Here is a 19,988-nt window from a genome sequence, read left to right as displayed (position 1 = left end):
AGTGAGAACAAGGCGTTTTTCAAATACAAGATCTGGAAGTCGAGCAAAGTGAAGTGACGTCGTCATTGCAGTTGTCCTTTGCTGGGGTGGACGACGATGTTTTTGCGTGATCCAATGAAGGAGCCAGTATTCGGCGGAGTACACGCGCTTGATGTTGGTAGGGGCCGCGGACCCCCAAATTTCCGAGGCATACAGTATGACGGAGTATACTGAGGTGTATATGTACCGACGAGTCACATCCAGATCCCTAACGTGGAGCAGTTGTTGTTTTGTGGTCCAGTGCATTTGACAGAATTTTGCTATGAGCTTGTCAACGTGGGGGTTGAAGCTCAGTTTATAGTTGAAGACGACTCCCAAGTCTGTATGCATCTTGACCACTGGGAAGGGAATGCCGTCTAGAGAAGCTTGGATTTCAGTGGGTTGGCGCTTCAGAGAAAAGACAATTTGGGCTGATTTGGCAGGGTTAATGAGGAGGCCAAATTGATGGAGATAGGATCCTAAGTCGTGTAACTTTTCACAGATCTTTTTATTGATGTTTGAGAGATGTTCGCCAGGGTTAATCTGAGTATATATTTTAATATCATCGGCATAGCAGAGTATGTCTTCTCTCTGTTGCACAAACGGAATAATAACTGCGGTGAATAATGCTCCAGAGAGAACTCCGCCTTGGGGAACTCCCGCAGTGATCTTTCTCCGGATTGTGTGTTGATCCGCTTTAAGAAGAATGGTTCTGTCAGAGAGCAGGGCTGTGATAAACCACAACATGTCACCTTTTATGTAGAAGTAGTGTTCTAGGAGGTGAACAAGTGAGGGGATACTGATGGAGTCGAAAGCAGCTTTCAGGTTGATGTAGGTGACAGAAAGCTCTGCTTTAGCTTCTAGTGCACTGAGAATGGTGTTGGTTATCGATGTTAAATTGGTGACTGTGGATCTACCTGGAATGCCATAGTGAATCTGTGGGGGTTTGTGAGGCATGATTTGATTGATGATGGTGGAAAGTAATGTCTTCTCATTAATTAGGGTTGCAGATTGGCATTTAGGGTGTGGCCTCACAGTATATCTGTTCCAGAGAGGGGGAAAGTATTGCTGCGTTAAGACACGGTTAAAAATTGATAGTAGAGGACCGATTATAAACGAGCTAAGACATTTAATCATGAATTGTGGCACAAGATCGGGGCCTGCAGTTGCAGTGGGTGGCAATCCATTTATAGCAGTTATAAGCTGCTTCCTGGTGATGCGAACAGTGGCGAGCATATCAGTAGGGACGTTGTTGATGGGTAAGTTGCCTAGGTGCATCGGGGCCAGTGTTTGAGAACCGTGCAATGTGGTCCATCCACAGTTCAAGGTCCAGTGCTTTAGGTAATCCTGTGTGCTGAGAGTCATAAAACGATTTGCCTTTTCGTAGGGTTGAATTTAAATGCTTTTTAATTGCAAATATTTTCTGACGGTTGAAAACTGCCCGGGCTCTGGAGAAGGCAATACGATCTTGTATAGCGCCTGATTCTTTCCAGCTCTTATGCAGATTTTGTTTTTGTTGAAAGCTGTTCAGTGCTGGTGTCCACCAAGCTCTTGAACGGGGAGTGATGCAGACAGTCTTTGTAGCACCATAACTTGCAATGGTTCGAATCCATCTGGTCATGAGGTCCACAGCTAGCTCGAGATCACAATTATTGAGAGCCTCCCAAGGTATCGAGGATGCAGCTTTGAGACATCGTGATGGATCAATGAATTTGGGTGCTGTGATGTCTTTTTTCTTTTTTGGGCCTTGGATATCAAAGTTAGGTGCCGCTAAGTGCAGGAGTATGGCAATGGGTTCGTGATCGGATTGAAATAGGTTTTGAGGACTGTCTTCGAGGTCGCATGGTGCTGAAGAGAACATCAGATCCAAGAGATTAGATCCTCTCGTGGGGTGGCAATTAAGTAGGCCGATACCCAATGAATCCATATTATGGTGAAGATGAACTAACATTTGGGTTGCACCACACATTACAGATAATAAGAGTAAAAAAAAAGTAAAGTGCAGCCATCAACCCACTGCAGGATGGAAGCCTCCTCAACAATTCATGCTGAGGGAAATGGACCATAATATGCCATGCTGGTCCAGTGCGGGTTGGCAGATCAACCGTATTCAGCAGTCAGGGGCTTGAACCCCGGTCTACTCAAAGAGCGTGGGCTACTGCACTCCCGCTCCTGCCCACTCGGCTACGGAGGCCGTTGATAATAAGAGTACTGTAGATTAATTATTTAATAAACCAAAATGTCAAGTCCATTTTTTTTTTTTTTGGTTTAGTAAATTTCGATATGCATACCATTCCTTACTCAGAAAAATATCTATACCATATTCAACTTCTGTCCATAATAGGCCCAGCATGTCTGCTATAACAGTCACAACAATTTCAGTGATTCTTTCCTTTAGGCACTGTAAATCACGGCCTTTTACAGAAGAAACAAATTTTTGGGGAGGGGATAAATTAAAAAGTGCAGAGGAATCAATCAGGGAGAAAAATCGATCCACCTCGTCCAATACGCTTAAGGTTGTTTGAACATATTTATTAAAATGCAGCAGGCCAGTCTTGTTAAAAGAAAACTGGCATTCCAAGTTCATCAATCTGAGGGAAAACAGTACAACATATACAAGTCAGTCATGTGCTGATACAAACATGATTCCTTCCATAGAAATGCCACAATACAAATAAGGCAAAATTATTTAATCTTACAATGGACAGCTACATTATGGATTCACTGATGATAACCAGCCAAGTCCAAACCACGTAAAACATGCCTGCCCTACCACCATTATTGCTTCATTATTGGTACAATAGAACCTTGATGAAACCATTTTTTTGGGCATATGCTACATCCAAGTGCCTCTATCTGGTGCTTGGACTGTGCTGCATGATTCATCACCCTATATTATGTTCTGACATTTCTGGAATGTAGTAGTAGTAGTGGCATGTGATGCAAGAAAGCAAGCGTATGAGCTTATGCAGCATCAGCCTAAAAAAAAAAAAAAAAAAAAAAATTACAAAACAATCCCCTCTAAATATTTGTCCAGTTCCTCCTTAAATTTATTTAACTTATCAACTTCCACGACAGATGGAAGTTTGTTCCAGCAATTAACCACCCGCTGGCTAAAGGGAAATTTCCGCACATCTATTCTACATCTGCCCTTCCTCAATTTTAATTTATGCCACCTTAGGTTCGTAATCTGAACAAGTGGAAGAATCCCATCAGAATTCAGCATGCTCAACCCATTCAAGGCCTTATACACCTCAATCAGATCACCTTGCAGGGGTGCCTAGTCTCCAGCTGCTGCAATTTGCAGAACTTAAGCCTCTCCTGGTAAGAGGATCCCTTCATTCCCCTCACCAACCTTGTTGCCCTTCTTTGTACACGCTCAAGTAAATCTACATCCTTCCTAAAATGAGGCCTCCAGACCTGCACGCAGTACTCAAGGCGTGGCCTGACCATTGCCTTATACAGAGGGAAATTCACCTCCTTTTCCCTGCTAACAAAATTCCTGTATATCATTGACAACACCCCATGACGTACACTAGCAGCTTGTCTGCATTGCTCAGAAAACATCCTATATGACTGCACAATTACTCCCAGGTCTTTTTCATTTTCTACCACCTTAAGTGTAGTACCACACAGTTGGTACGTTTCTCCGGGGTTACTTCTACCCATATGCAGTACTTTGCATTTTTCAATGTTAAACTTCAGTTGCCACTTCTCGGCCCATCTTCCCAAATTTTCTAGATCATGTTGCAGTAACACACTGCCATTACTGTCATTAACAACCCTGCCAACCTTTGTATCATAAGCAAACTTCGATACAAAGCCTGATATACCTTCTTCAATATCATTGATAAATATACAAAACAACAGTGGACCCAACACCGAACCCTGTGGGACTCCACTAATAACATTAGTCCACGAAGAGCAGCACCCATTGATTACCACCCTCTCTTTTCCCACTCAACCATCCTTTTATCCATTGTAGCAACTTACCCTTAATACCATTCTGCTCCAATTTGTACAGTAGTTTTCCATGTGCAACAGTGTCAAAAGCTTTCCTGAAATCCAAGTATATGATATCAAAATTATTTTTTGCGTCCTGTTCCATTGTAACCACATAATAATAACCGATCAAATTTGTCAGACAAGTCTTTCACTTAACAAACCCATGCTGTGTCTGAATTATTGCTGCAGTGTTGTCTAGATGATCTTGCAATGCATCTTTAACCAGTGACTCCATTATTTTAGCCAGAACAGAGGTTAAACTAACTGGTCTGTAATTACTCGTGTCACACTTCGATCCGCCTTTGTGAATTGGGGACACATTTGCACTTACATTACATTCCAGAAATGTCAGGTATATCAGGCTTAGTATGTCCAATGCTTCCAATCTCTACACCAAGATAGTGATGATATGTTGCTGGGAGGTAGCTTCATCTTATGAGCCACTGTGCAACCATCAGATAGTTATTGGTCCCACACATCTCACTTCAGTCAATGGTCTCAAGCTGATGTGAGAGCCTGTTGACAGAACCAGAATATTTTAAGGACAAGTGGAGTAATGTCAACCACACATGATAAATGGGAGTGTTACTTTCTGTATTTTATATTTGCTTTTGTTATCAAAATTTTTTGGACCAACTTTTGTAATTATATGCAAATGGTATGCTGCTTAAAAAACAAAACAGAAAATTTTTCAATATGTATTACCTAAATATGTAAGAAAAACAAGTTCTGTTTATATCATTTAGAATATTAGTGATTTATGAAAATTGTGATCTAAAGTAGTTTTTATTTTCTTGATAAGTATAGGCCTCCAAATGTCTAAAAATGGCTGACAGAAATAACATTTACCCATGCTTCTCAACTATGTAATCTCAAAAATTTAGATGCTTTCATAGGGCAAGTGACTGAATTTCAGTGGCTGTTGTAGTAGTGTTTTAGGAGCATCAGTGACTAAGGCCTATTGCTCCATGTATATTGTCTGTAAATTGCATGTGTTTGGAGGGTGATTTTCTGTTTGCTGGACGAAAAACCCAACTTTCTGGGAGAAAAAACTGCTACTTTCAACTGAGACCAACTAACACGGCCATGTTGTGGAAAGGGTCCATAAAAATTCCTATCATCGATGGGATTTGAACTGAGGTCTTTTCCACCCAGTGTGGGGAGGATGGCGATCCTACCAACTGTGCTACCCATGAGGGCATTTCAGTGGCATAAAATCCCTTATACAGTTTAACAGAAACCCTTGGAATTTAAGCAGCAGTAATCAATCGTTCTCCAAACATTTTGATGGGTAAAAACAGTAATTAAAAGAAAATACGGACTGAAAAGCATGCAGTGCCTAAAAACTTTATTTTTAACAATCCTGATAAAAATATGTATACACTATGGGATACTACAGTTAAGAGCAGGCATCAGTTTGTGTGCCAAGACATGCAAATCCCTTCAGTCATTCATGGCCTTTTTTTACATATCTGACTGCAAGAATTTATTAATACATATTGGATAGTATTCCAAGAAGCACTATATATTTAGCAAATCCGCAAAGTAAAAACAAAAACATTAACTGCCTTTTACATTTCTGTTATCTGATACAGACAAGCGACAACATAGTGTAATTTTTTTTTTTATTGACTGTATTTATTATTCTAGATTAACATACATTTAAAGCAATTCTACATCCATCCATTATTATAATAATTTTCTTCAGCTATACAAATAATTAAATCTCAGTTAAATTCTTGCAGGAAATCTGTTTTCTGCTACTTGCTCATCCCATTTTTCGATCTGAAATATAAAGAAAAAATTCATTACAGCTAGAAAATCTATTGGGAGAGAATAGTTTAAAATGTAACTCTATTTGTATAATACAGAATTAATACTAAAAGAGATCTGAAGTCATATTCGACAACAAATGTTTTGGTTAGCTATGGAAAATACAACTGAGAATCTCGTACAAATAAGGAAAAGTAGTGTAATAAAGCAATGATTTAGTTAAGCTGTAAATTTTGATATCAGTTCAATGAATTTTTTCTTGTAATAAAAATCCATTTCTTCAAACAGAGGCAGCTCAAAAGGTGTCAGCACACATATCAGTAAGTTCTGGACAAAAAAAAAACGTGAAGCATAATCACAACACTAACCAGACAAATTAGTTCACAATCACGCTGCAATTGAACAAAAACAATTATCATTCCGAAAAACTCAAGTTTGAAAAGTAATGGTTTCAATATGATAGTGTGAAGCTGATCCTATAGATTATAGAAACCTTCGGGAGCTGTTTTGCTTTGAAAGAAACTGACTATTCATATCCGAATTACTCATGCTCTAACATTGCTACATCCTCCTAAGTTCTGAAGGATGCCAAGGAGAAAGATGATGAAAGATGTGAGAAAGATGTGATGCTGCACCAGTGGAAGCCACTTGAAATATGTTTTCAAATCTTGAAAAAAAAAAAAAAAAAAGACTAGAATGTGCCTTGAACCTAGACTCTCGCCTTCAACACATGATAAAATTAAGCTATTTTCGACTAATTTATTCTGGACCATATTGTAGTATTAGTATTAGTAATTGCTGCATGATGCAAGAAAGCCTATGGCTTATGCTGCACCAGCCAAAGAGAAAAAAAGAATATAATTATGAATTATTAATATTAATTATTAACATGAAGCATTCAGTCAAAACTTTCAAAATTAAGAATTATAAAAGAAGCATGTACCAATTGCATGCACATAGGCAATATGAGAAAATGCACTGTAAAAATCCTATTCATAAACTGAACACTTTGCAAACTGCTCACCTCAACTGGACACAAATGTCTCGATAAATCTAAAGTAACATTTGGTTTTGTGTTTTAACATTCGATCTATAATATACCCAATGAGATGTGCAGAGTACAGGTATCATTTATGCAGTGCACATTTGATTTAATGAACTTCAGAAATAATGGACAGCATCCACTGAATCAAGCTTTTTTGTCTGTACTGGTCCCAGTGATGCAACTGTCTCAGTCTAATGGTATTTACCATCAGTTAAAATATTTTAACATGTTCACTGCACTGAAGCATATAAGTGTCATGGCACAGCACCCAGCACTCCATATGTAGTCGGTATATGAGTGCATAAAAGTAAAGACACGCGAAATGAACTGCTATTAACGTCAAAGATTCATTTTTGTTTATAGCTTAGTAAGTTTTTGTTTTTTGCTTGTTTTGAGGTTTGTTTATAAAAATAGAATAAACTTTCAATAAAATTGAGTTTTGTTCTGATTTACAGTGTTCAGCCAAAAATTTAAGTGTTTGCTTTTAGCTATAAATTCTAGACTTTTACTTTTCGACCATTATTTACGGGATTTTGGAATGTTATTTCTCAACATTCTGAAAATTACAGCACATTGAATAGGCCTCTCAAACACAGGTGGTAACAAACATTAATTAAAAATAAAGCGAATTTAACTCACGGTTAAAATGAATCAGACGTAAAATGTTGTATGAACCATTTTTAGTTGTTTCTGGCCACTTAGTCACCAGGAAGGCAATCACTTTGAAAGTCTGCCCAATGCCTGTCTACACCGTGAGGAAAGGGATCACAACTAAGTATGTAATGAAGAAGCACATCTTAATAATCTTGCCAACTAACCCTCCTGACATGGACAATAACCTGCACCCACTGGAGTTAGTGCAATACCAGTGGGTGCCAGCCATCCCACAGTTAAGACAGCAATCTCAACTACCAGCAAAAAAAATTAAATAATAAAATAAAATAAAAAAATTAATTAAAAAAAATTGAAAAATATAATAAAAAAAATAAGATAAATAAAAAAAGAAGGAAAGAAAAGGAAGAATAGAGAAATCAAACAATATTATAAAATAGAAAAGCAACTTGCAGGCACAACTAAGCAAATTTAGCAACATTAACCAAACCAATACAGTACATTAAACGACTAAAGTCATCAGGTTTACACAAGTTGTATACAGAGAATTGAGATAATGTCCAAGTCAAAACAGTCACGCGAAGTGATTAGAAAGTATCAAATCAGTGAGCTACAATAATGGAATTAACAGACAATTCTAAACGTTTAGCTGACAATAGTTCAGAAGTGTATTTTACAAGTCACAATAATCATTCAAAACACCGCTATACTTAAATATTCAGTAAAAGTTACAATTCCACTTAGATTGTAAGAAAATTGTAGGTTATTGGTTGGTAGAAGTAGTGTCTTCCACAACGAGAGACCTCAAGAGCAAAGTCTTGTAGTGCTTGAAAGTTTAGAAGACACAAATATATCTTCTTCACCGGGTAAGACAGGACCTGTGATTGTAAATAATCTTTGTCTAGAGGATTTGTAAGCTGGACGATAGAATAATGTATGGGGAACATCCTCAGGAGAGCCACAAAAACAAAACTGTGTTGTGAAAAGGTTGAAATAAAATAACTTAGTATTAATTGAGCCATGGCCAGAGAGGATATAACAGTGAGTGAACTACTGCAAAAGTAGTCTTGCTGAAAAGGAGACAGATGGAAAAAACTTTAGTTGTACCTTTGGATGAGGAAGAACAACATTCTTGCCAAAGAGAAATTAAAATTTGTAAACAGTGAGATTTTTTTTTCTTTAGTAATCTGCCTTTGTGTGCCTAACCTCCTTTGTGACTTGATTACAAACTAATTTATATCTACCATCGGCTTCTGAATAACCTGATAATTTATATGCATCCCATGCACTTTTTTTCTCTGTCATGTACCTCAGTTGTTTTTTGGTTTTTAGGAGCATTAGCAACTAAGGCCATATTGCTCCAGGGCACATGCGGTGGTCATTCCCTGACCTTTCCGCATCCTCCGTACTTGGTGGTCACGGGCTCGAATCCCGGTCTAATCAAGAAGCGTGTGCCATGCACTGCTGCTCCTGCCCATCTGGCTATGGAGGTGCCACATACCTCAGTAGTTCATCTGATATCCATTTAGGTCTAAGCCTCTCATTTAGAATTTGCTGTTGGTAACGTTATCAGTCGGTCTCAATGCATAGAATTTAAACTGGCTGAGGCCATGTAGTCACCCTTATGAAAGCAAAAGCATTTCCCTTTACCCTTGACAGTAGTTATGTCTTTACTTTAATTCCACGTTACGCCGTGATCTCTGCCACGCAGTGGATCTTTTCCCGCAGATTCTTAATGCATGTAGAATCACTGCTGATAACCAGATCAAGAGTACTGCTTCCTCTTGTCTCTCTAACATGCTGCCATTGAAAACAGTCATCCAATAAATCTACAAAAGTCTTGCTATTGTATGAGTGATCAAGCCACAAATTCCAGTCAACATCTGGAAAGTTAAAATCCCCCATTATGAGACATTCTGATTTACTGGCCCACTCCATTTCTCTGTGTGGGTGTTTGGTACATTCATCATAGTCATTAGGCATATAACACACTCCTACTCTCAATTTTGTTTTCCCAGTGCTTACACCAAACATATATCACACCAAACTGCCTCAACATTGCACTAGTCATCCATGTCAATTGGATGCACTGCTATAGATTTAATATGCTTCTTAACTAAGAGCATAACCCTCCACACCTCCTGTCCTGTCTATCCTTCCTATATACCATGTACTTCCATATTCAAATTCAGCATCACTTAGACACCATGTCTCTGCTATCCCTACAATGCCTGACTTAATCTTGACTAAATTTGATGATTTAATCAGTACTTCAAATTCATCAAGTTTATTTACATTGCTCCTAGCATTAGTGCACATGCAAGTATACATGCACCTGTTCTTACTCTCAGTTACCCTTACACAGTCCATGTTCACTTGTTCCATGATGATCCACAGCAAGGCCTGAAATCCCTGATACTTTGCTTTCTAGGTTGCTACATTTCCAATAGAAGCAGTGCAAGAATCACCTTCACCTCTACCTGTGGCTCTGGCTAGCAGTTTTACAACCCACCTAACACTGCCCCAATAGCATCAGAAAATATTCTTGCACCCCTTCTATTTAAGTGAATTCCATCCCTGTAGAAGCAGTCTCTCCTGTTAACAAGCACAGACCACACTGAGAAAAATTCTACCCCATGAACCCTGACATTCTCTCCAGGGCTGAATTGATTGTCAAGGCTCTCACAACATGCACTCCCTCCTATCCTGTCTGGGCATTGCAAACACTTCAATTAATCCTAACTCGTGAATTTTCCTCAACATTGCCCTATACATGTTAAGTCCTCTGATCTCTTACTCTTAATATCATTAGTGCCAACGTGTAAACAATATCACCTTTTGTGCCCTTAAAAGATGATATATGCTCTACAACATACTATACTTTTGCACCTGGCAGACATATCCTGGTCTTTTTCCACCTATCCTTTTTGCACAATATATTTCTAGTTTCCCTGACAATAGAATCACCAATAATAACCATCGCCTTGGAGATTGCTGCAGTGTAGTCTGATGCAAAAGTGTGTGCTCTTGCACTTAGTTGGGTAGCTGAGAGCTTGATGTGCCCCCCATTTTAATCCTACTCTTCAAACTTTCATAAATGCTCATCAGAACGCAGAACTGTTGCCTAATTTCTTCACACTCCACTCTCTGCATTGAATGCACACAAAGACTGTATCATATCCTGTTCCAGAAAGTTTGGCAAATATTGCACAAGTTGCACATTTTGCTAGGCCGTGATCTGTAGAAGAATCGTCCCCTTTGGTTTTCCCTGATCCACAACACTCCTGCCACTTTGTGCCCATTGCTTTGCTGATGGGAGGCGCTGACTCTCTTTAGAAAATACAGCTGCAAGTTACAGGCTCCGAAAAAAAACGATAAGTTTTTGCTTTTTATTTACATAATTGTTATTTTATATTGTACTTAATAAGTAGTCTTATAGTTCTAATTACGCTGGTTATTTTTATTTTAATTTGTATAAACAGTTTTTGTAGATATACGTAATACTTTATAAAACCGTTATTTCATTCGAATATTGCAGGCATTGTTTTTGTATATAGTGATAGGGAATTCAAATTTTTTAATTGAGGTAGTTAGGTAGCTCTAACGTATAATTATAGAAACAGTAATACGCTTCACTGTTTCTATTAGATAGCGTAGTATTGACATTTAATTTAATTTAATTTATTGATCTTATTAATTTAAAATATCATGCCCCAAATTAGAGCAGCAAAGCAAAGGGCACAAAGTGGCAGGAGTGCTGTGACTCGGGGGAGAACTGAGGGGGGGCGATTCTCCAACGCATCACAGCCTAAAAAAAAAATGTGCAACTTGTGAAATGTTTGCGAACTATCCGGAACGGAACATGATATTGCCATGGGGGATGTCTTTGTGTGTGCGCGATGTAAGGAGTGTAAGGAAATCAGGCGACAACTCAGCGTTGTTATGGGCCTATATGAGAGTTTGAAGGACAGGGTGGATGCCCTCGAAAGATCTAAATTGAGGGGCCCATCAGGCTCTCAGCTGCCCACATCAACGCCAGAGCTTGCACTTGGTCATCACGCAACACAGCGGCAACCCCCAAGGCAGATTGCGCTGGTCCCAAAGGAACTAGTAGTTGTTGGTGACTCTATTGTCAGGGAAACGGGAAATATATTGTGTAAAAAGGATAGGTGGAACAGGACCAGGGTATGTCTGCCAGGGGCAAAGGTTGATGACGTTGTAGAGCAGATATCATCTTTTAAGGGCACAAAAGGTGATATAGTTGTACACGTTGGCACTAATGATATTAGGAGTAGGAGACCGGCAGAATTACTTAACAAGTACAGGTCACTGTTGAAAAAAAGCCGTGAAGTAGGGTTGAATTTGAAAGTGTCTGCAATTCTGCCCAGACACGATAGGAGGGAGTATATGATGAGAGCCTTGTCGATCAATTCGGCCCTGGAAAGATTGTGCAAGGCTCAAGGGGTAGAATTTTTTTCAGCCTGGACTGTACTTGTTAACAGGAGAGATTGCTTCTACAGGGACGGGATACACTTAAATAGAAAGGGTGCAAGAATATTTGCTGATGCTATCGAGGCAGTGTTAGGTGGGTCGGAAAACTGATAGCTTGGGGGGGATACAAGGACTAATAGTTTAACAGTAGCCGTAGGCAGAGGTGAAGGTGATTCTTGCACAACTTCTATTAGAATAAGTAGCGACCTGGAGCGAGGGGTGTTGGGGGTCTCAGGGACGGATGTCAGTCATCGTGAAACAGGTGGGTATATGGGATGTGTTAGAGTGGCTGGGAATAGGAATAGGTGCATGTATACCAATGCTAGAAGTATAGTAAGTAAATTTGATGAATTTGAAGTGTTGGTCAAGACATCAAAGGCGGATATTGTTGGGATATCAGAGACGTGGTGTCACCCAGATATAAGGAATGCCGAACTGGAATTTGGGGAGTACAATGTGTACAGAAAGGATAGACAGGATAGGAAGGGAGGAGGTGTTATGCTGTTAATAAAGAAAAACATAAAATCAAAAGAAGTGCATCCAGTTGATATAGATGAACAGTGCACTGTTGAGTCAGTTTGGTGTGACATAAGCACTGCGAAAGCAAAAATTAGAGTAGGAGTGTGTTATAGGCCTAATAACTCGAATGAGTACAATGAACAATTGTACAGAGAAATAGAGTGGGCTAGTAAATCGGAATGTCTTATAATGGGGGATTTTAACTTCCCAGACTGGAACTTGTGGGTTGGGCACTCACACACTAGTCAGACTTTTGTGGATTTATTGGATGATTGTTTTCTGCAGCAGCATGTTCGAGAGGCAACCAGAGAAAGTAATACTCTTGATCTGGTTATCAGCAGTGACCATTCATGTATTAGGAATTTGCAGATAAAAGAACCACTAGGTGGCAGTGATCACAGTGTACTGACGTGGAATTTACTTAAAGATTTAATTACCATCAGGGGTAAAGGAAAGGGTTTTTGCTTCCGTAAAGGCGAGTACAGTGGTCTCCTACAGTTTTTAAATTCTGTACAGTGGGATCAACTGACGATGTTACCAACAGTAAATTCTAAGTGGGAAGCATTCAAGGAATTAATCGTGGAAGCTACTAAAAGTTTCATACCTATTAAGAAATATTGTTCAAGGTTTAGGCCTAAATGGTTGTCAAATGAACTAATGAGACTCGTAACAGAGAAGAAAAATGCATGGGATGCATATAAATTATCAAGCGACTCAGAACCTATGGCAGATATAAGTTAATCTGTAATCAGGTCACAAAGGAGGTTCGGCAGGCGAAGGCAGATTACGAGAAATCCTTGGCAAAAGATGCTAAGAAAAACAGCAAGGATTTCTTTACTTATATAAACTCTAAAAGGAAGGGGATGAATCTGATTGGTCCACTTGACATCGATGATTCGACTGTTGATGATCCTGCCCAGATAGCAAACAAACTGAATGAGTATTTTGCATCTACATTCACACGTGAGGAATTATTAAGGTTTGAAAATGGCAGAAGGTTATCAAATTGTAGCAGGGTGCTTAATGATCTTGTAATAACTGAGAGCAAAGTGGAAGAGAAATTGTTGAAGTTAAACGTAAGAAAAGCACCTGGGGTGGATGGGATCTATCCAGTTATATTAAAGGAGGCGGCAAAGCAACTAAGCAAACCCTTAGCCATAATTATGAGAGCATCCTTGGACTCAGGGGAGGTCCCCACGGACTGGAGATGTGCAAATGTATCCCCAATTCACAAAGGGGGATCGAAGGGTGACATGGGTAATTACAGACCAGTTAGTTTAACTTCTGTTCCGGGTAAAATAATGGAGTCACTGGTTAAAGATGCATTGCAGGATCATCTAGACAAGACTGCAGCAATAATTCAGACACAGCATGGGTTTGTTAAGGGAAAGTCTTGTCTGACAAATTTGATAGGATATTATGATGTGGTTACAAAGGAACTGGATGCAAAAAACAATTTTGATATCATATATTTGGATTTCAGGAAAGCTTTTGACACTGTTGCGCATGGAAGACTATTGTACAAATTGGAGCAGAATGGTATTAAGGGTAAGTTGCTACAATGGATAAAAGGATGGTTAAGTGCGAGAAGACAGAGGGTGGTAATCAATGGGTGCTGCTCTTCTTGGACTAATGTTATTAGTGGAGTCCCACAGGGTTCGGTGTTAGGTCCACTGTTGTTTTGTATATTTATCAATGATATTGATGAAGGTATATCAGGCTTAATGTCGAAGTTTGCAGATGATACAAAGGTTGGCAGGGTTGTTAATGACAGTAATGGCAGTCTGCTACTGCAACAGGATCTAGATAATTTGGGCAGATGGGCTAAGAAGTGGCAACTGAAATTTAACCTTGACAAATGCAAAGTACTGCATATGGGTAGAAATAACCCCAGAGAAACGTACCAACTGTGTGGTACTACACTTAAGGTGGTAGAAAATGAAAAAGACCTGGGAGTAATTGTGCAGTCAGATATGAAGTTCTCTGAGCAATGCAGACAGGCTGCCAGGGCAGGTCATGGGGTTTTGTCAATGATATATAGGAATTTTGCTAGCAGGGAAAAGGAGGTGATTATCCCTCTGTATAAGGCAATGGTCAGGCCACGCCTTGAGTACTGCGTACAGGTCTGGAGACCTCATTTTAGGAAGGATGCAGATTTACTTGAGCGGGTACAGAGAAGGGCAACAAGATTGGTGAGGGGAATGAAGGGATCCTCTTACCAAGAGAGGCTTAAGTTCTGCAAATTGCAGTGGCTGGAGACTAGGCACCTGCGCGGTGATCTGATTGAGGTATATAAGGCCTTGAATGGATTGAGCACGCTGAATTCTGATGGGATCCTTCCACTTGTTCAGATTACGAACCTAAGGGAGCATAAATTCAAATTAAGAAAAGACAGATGTAGAATAGATGTGCGGAAATTTGCCTTTAGCCAGCGGGTGGTTAATTGCTGGAACAAACTTCCATCTGTCGTTGTGGAAGTCGATAGGTTGAATAAATTTAAGGAGGAACTGGACAGGCATTTGGAGGGAATGGTGTGATTTTTTTTTTTTTTTTTTGGCTGATGCTGCATAAGCTCATACATTTGCTTTCTTGCATCACATGCCACTACTACTACTACTACTACTACTACTACTATTTCCATTTAAATGCAATTTAATTGATCAACAATGAAAATTAACAAAACTAACTGATTTAATTGATTAACTGACAATACAACACTAAGCTAACAGATTTCTAAATGCAAGTATCATTGCATTTAGAAATCTCGCAATGATCAATGAAACTTGATCTTATGCTATCAAGTTTTACATTATACCTTATGCTGTGAAATTCAAGATACAGTAAACCCTCGCTAATCTGGATCGAAATATGAAAAATTCTGTTCACAGTTGAGTACTTTGAAAGACACATGGGATTTAGGAAGGCAGATAAGTCGCTCTGACTGTGTGCAGAGAGAGATGGAACATACATTACATTGTTTTGCATGTTGTTCGGTATTGTTGACTCTAAGTCGGATGGATGTTATTACTTATACGCTTCATTTGTGGACTTCTTTATACGTATTATGAACATAAGTTAACATATTTTATATAATTATGGGTTCTAAAGAATTGAAAAGTGGAATAAAAAGAAAACATGTTACTTTAACTATTATTAACAAGCTCAAAGTGATAGAACAACTCGAAAATCGTGTTCCTGGAAAAAAAAAATGGCTGAAGAATTTGGTATTGGCCAACCTGTCAGATATTAAAAAAACAAAACGAATCTATAAAGACATTTGCTTTAAAATTGTCAAATAGACAGACATTAAAAATTTAAAAAGTCAAAAGAAGTGTTGCTGGAAAAAGCTGTAAGTGGTATTCACAGCAACGACCAAGTGCCGTTGGGTGTAACGCTAGCGCCACCTGATAGTGTATAAAAAGACAAAACATATATCCACCTATCGATGGATAAATGTATTGTCTTTTTATAGTTTTTAAATAAAGACTTTACAGTGATATTTTTTTATTTATTTTCATCAGTACTACCTATATTTTATTTATTAAAATTTCCATTTATTTGTGTTCTAAGTTTTTGTTCTTTTAAGGCTATCTTTTGCTTCACTACTCCGGATTATTACATAATCCAGATGACCTCTCCCCCGATTAATCCAGATTAACGAGGGTTTACTGTATGTTATGCTATACTGTTTTGATTGCAATTTTAAATTAGTTAAATTTTACTAAAAAATAAAATTTCTTAGCTAAAAACAAAAAAATATATACCTAACAAGTGATTAGAACCTTCAAGCTAATTATCTATCACAAGTGAACCCTACTATTCCATTGCACTACTAGTTACGTGTTACGATATTTGCACCAAAACAATAGCGGTACCAATAATAAGTTGTAATTTACAAAATCACTAGCTAAATTTAAAAATAAGCTAAAGAATGTGACTAAGAATGTGATTAACTCTTATTAACAAGCTCAAAGTGATAGAACAACTTGAAAATGGTGTTCCTGGAAAAAAAAAATTGTTGAAGAATTTGGTATTGGCCAACAGACTCTGTTGGCCATCGATAGATGGATAAATGTATTTGTCTTTTTATACATTTATCAGGTGGTGCTGATAAATGTATCCATCGCACCCAATGGCACTTATGCTGTGAATACCACTTATGTTGTTGCTGTGAATACCACTTAAATACAGTTTCTTTCAGTAACACTTCTTTTGGCTTTTTTAATGTCTGTCTATTTGATACACTGCTTTTATCACTTCCCACATCGAATTTTAAAGACTATTAAACTGTTTGTCAAACACAATTTAATATGTATGCTGTTGTTTTGTAGCTAAAGATGAATAATGATGCAGGTGCCTAGTTACAACCAGCAGACATATACTTACTGTTGTTTTGTATGCTAAAGATGCCAGTGCCTAGTCTGCAGATGCTGCAATTTGCAGAACAAGCCTTTCTTAGTAAGAGCACCCCATTTGGTAAGAGGAACAAGGGGTTGCTCTTACCAAGAAAGGTTTCAGTTCTGCAAATTGTAGTGTCTGGAGACGAGGCACCTGTGAGATGATCTGATCGAGGTGTTTAAGGCTTTGAATGGATTGAGAACACTCAATGTTGATGGGATTCTTCCTTTTGCTCAGACCACACACAAGGGGGTACAAATTCAAATTGAAGAAGGATGGTTGCAGAACAGATGTGCAAAAGTTTGCCTTCAGCCAACAGGTGGTTGATTGTTGGAACAAATTTCCATCTGTTGTGGAAATTGATAGTTTAAAGAAATTCAAGGAAGAACTAGACAAACTATTGGAGGGAACAAATAGGTAAAATGGGAGGTGTCATGTTTTTTTTTTTTTTGACTGATGCTGTATAAGCTTGCTTTCTTACATCATTTGCCACTATTTGCCAACATCAAACTTATTACATACCAAGATTTTGTATCAGTTTTCATGTGTGTCATACATGCATCTAAGTAAGAATAATGTCCTTCATGTGGGTGTGCTCTTTTTTTTTTTTTTTATTTCATTGTACATACTATATAAATATCACCAGTCAGAAACAATAAGAGTGCAAAATGGAAACATCAGATGGTCATACAAAATAAGATGTGAAAACAATACTAACAGAGCGGTATCCTCGAGGTTTCTGTTAAAAGTCATATCCCATATAAATTCTGGTAAACATCATCAGTCAGTAATGATGAGTGCAAAATGGTGAAATCAGATGGTCATCCAAAATAAACAGGGCAGTATCCTCAAACAAATCAAAGTTGTTCTCTTAATAGTTAATTATGTCAACACTTTATATATATAATCTAGGGAACTGAACAAGTACTTTGAAATTCCTCAGCAAATTATTACATAAACAAGTGATTGAAAATATAAGAATATGATTAAATTCTAAAGTAGAACAAAAACTAAAGTGGTATATGCTTGTTCAGAGAACAAGCATATACCACTTTAGTAGAAAATAGCAATTTATAAACATAATTCTCAATAAATTTAAGGAGACCAACTGCATGATAAAATTACTTACCCATCCATTTGGGCACATAATAGTGTATATTTTCTTAAAGTAATCACATGGTTGGTAATCATCTCCTTTTATTTTATGACAACGATGAAAATCCACATAGTTTTGCCAGCAATTCCTAAGAGAATGTTAAGCACAAAAAAAAATAAAATTTCCACTATACACTGATTTCAGCTTATTTCATACTAAAAAAAAGAAACACATTCATATTAAAAGAAAATTCCAGTTGTATAATCATAAATTAATTTTGTTCCATGCACCAATAACAAAATATATATGGAAAAAAAACAAAGACAGCATGTGTATCCTGTATGCATGAAAGATGTTTTATTTTATGTGAAAACATTCTTGGCTTGGCTTGGTATGAAAAAAATCTGAACACGTTTAACACGTGTAAAGCATTTTTTTTTTTTCAACAGTTTCATGAATTTGAGGTTGCAATACAGGTTCAATAGGTAATTTACTTACAATGGTTTTGTGATAGCTAAAATATGATACGTACACTTGAGATTGTAAAGAGTGTAAATGTCTTTGAAACACAGCATCAATTATAGTTCCCCAATTAGTAGTCACTTCAGATCTAGAAGTATTTAACATTAGTCCAAATTTATTTTCTAAGATATCAAAAGTTTAGATTGCGTATCTGCAAAATTAACGTGAAATCTCCACTAAGTATCATTGGTATTGGGTCGCATTTTTTGTGAGAAAATTGTCGTAGCAGTGCAGCTCCTTCAATCATGTAAAGAAATAAAATGAAATGGATGAATTCAATGATTTTTTTGATCTTTTGGTTAGGTGAAATGTAAATGACTACCGACAATAACTGACAGCCATGGGAATTAAAGAGATCCACAATGCCAGTAGGCTCGTCAGTTTGCTATGGCCAGAGAAATCAATTTAGAAGCCGTACCGATCACAAGAAGTATGAGTGTTTCGTTGAATAACAACACAATCTCAGCTAAACGAAATCATTTTCCACTAATATCAGCTTGTGCTATTACCATCCGTAGATCTCAGGAAGGTACTTTCGATTCCGTAGTTTATGAATACGAGAAATATCATGAACAACTAGTTTATGTTGCATAATCTTGAGTTCCATTTGTAGACTAGTTATGACGTCATAACCAAAAACTACTGAAAAAAGTTGTTTGTTTGTTGAAGTGATTGTTTTATTGTTACTTTCTAGAATCAAAACCATTTATATTTTTAAACGGTTTGATCGAAACTTACTTATGCTACTTAGAAAGTTGATGTTGATCAAAATCTTTAGAAGCAGATTTTATTAAAGTCTGCATTTTTTTCATTCTCCACGTTTTAGAACTCATTCCTTTTCGACACGAGAGGCTTCTTCGGTGGCTTCGAAGCTTTTATTCTTGCATAATTTTTGCAAGATTTGATTCTTGCTTTTATAAGGCAATTGTCAGGCCACACCTTGAGTACTGTATACAGGTCTGGAGGCCTCATTTTAAGCGTGTTATACAGAACCGATCGGTTCTGTATAACACGCTCCAGAGCCATTTCCGGTCCTAGTACGCAGGTGGGGAATACCGTTCACGTTCCTGTGGAACCACGTGTGTGAGTGCTGTGGGCCTGCTACTTAAGGATGTGCTGTACAATAGTAATACACTGTTGAGAAAGGAGGCGGTCGCTTCCGAAAGCTACGGTCACCAGTATTTTAGTATTTGAAGGATTTTAGTTACAGCTTTTAATAATTTTTAGTGCTTTTATTATATTATTGTAAATAGACCAGTTTTTATTTATTTTATATGTACATATTTTATATTTTAAATTAAATATTATTTAATTGCATAGTTGGTTGGTGCTGAGTGTAGTTATTATGAATATTACTTCTCAGAACACACTACATACCTTGTTTGATTTGTATTTGGAAAACGGGCATCAAATGGAGCAGTGCTCAATTGCTTAACTTCTTCTGGCATGATGAATCTAAAATATAATAGTAAAAGAAAAAAAGTGACATACATACAAATGGAATATACA

General features: G+C 37.7%; 1 protein-coding gene across 1 annotated transcript in view; it reads right to left on the bottom strand.

The window, feature by feature from the left end:
• Nucleotides 1–5,354: 5,354 nt before the first annotated feature.
• The window catches only part of COX6B (Cytochrome c oxidase subunit 6B), a 32,392-nt gene continuing 17,758 nt past the window's right edge, over nucleotides 5,355–19,988 (bottom strand). Inside the window, exons 2-4 of the mRNA XM_090371381.1 lie at nucleotides 19,857–19,934; nucleotides 17,991–18,105; nucleotides 5,355–5,808 (exon numbers count right to left, since the gene is read on the bottom strand). Of these exons, the coding sequence (XP_090227507.1) occupies nucleotides 5,755–5,808; nucleotides 17,991–18,105; nucleotides 19,857–19,927 (240 nt within the window). The 5' untranslated portion in view covers nucleotides 19,928–19,934 and the 3' untranslated portion in view covers nucleotides 5,355–5,754. The remainder of the gene's footprint in view (nucleotides 5,809–17,990; nucleotides 18,106–19,856; nucleotides 19,935–19,988) is intronic.

Source organism: Mastigoproctus giganteus, chromosome 4 (assembly GCF_048544385.1).
Source record: "Mastigoproctus giganteus isolate SK-2022 chromosome 4, ASM4854438v1, whole genome shotgun sequence".
Lineage (NCBI taxonomy): Eukaryota > Metazoa > Arthropoda > Arachnida > Uropygi > Thelyphonidae > Mastigoproctus > Mastigoproctus giganteus.
Note: the sequence above shows the minus strand (reverse complement) of the source record. Positions and strands in the feature narration are given on the sequence as shown.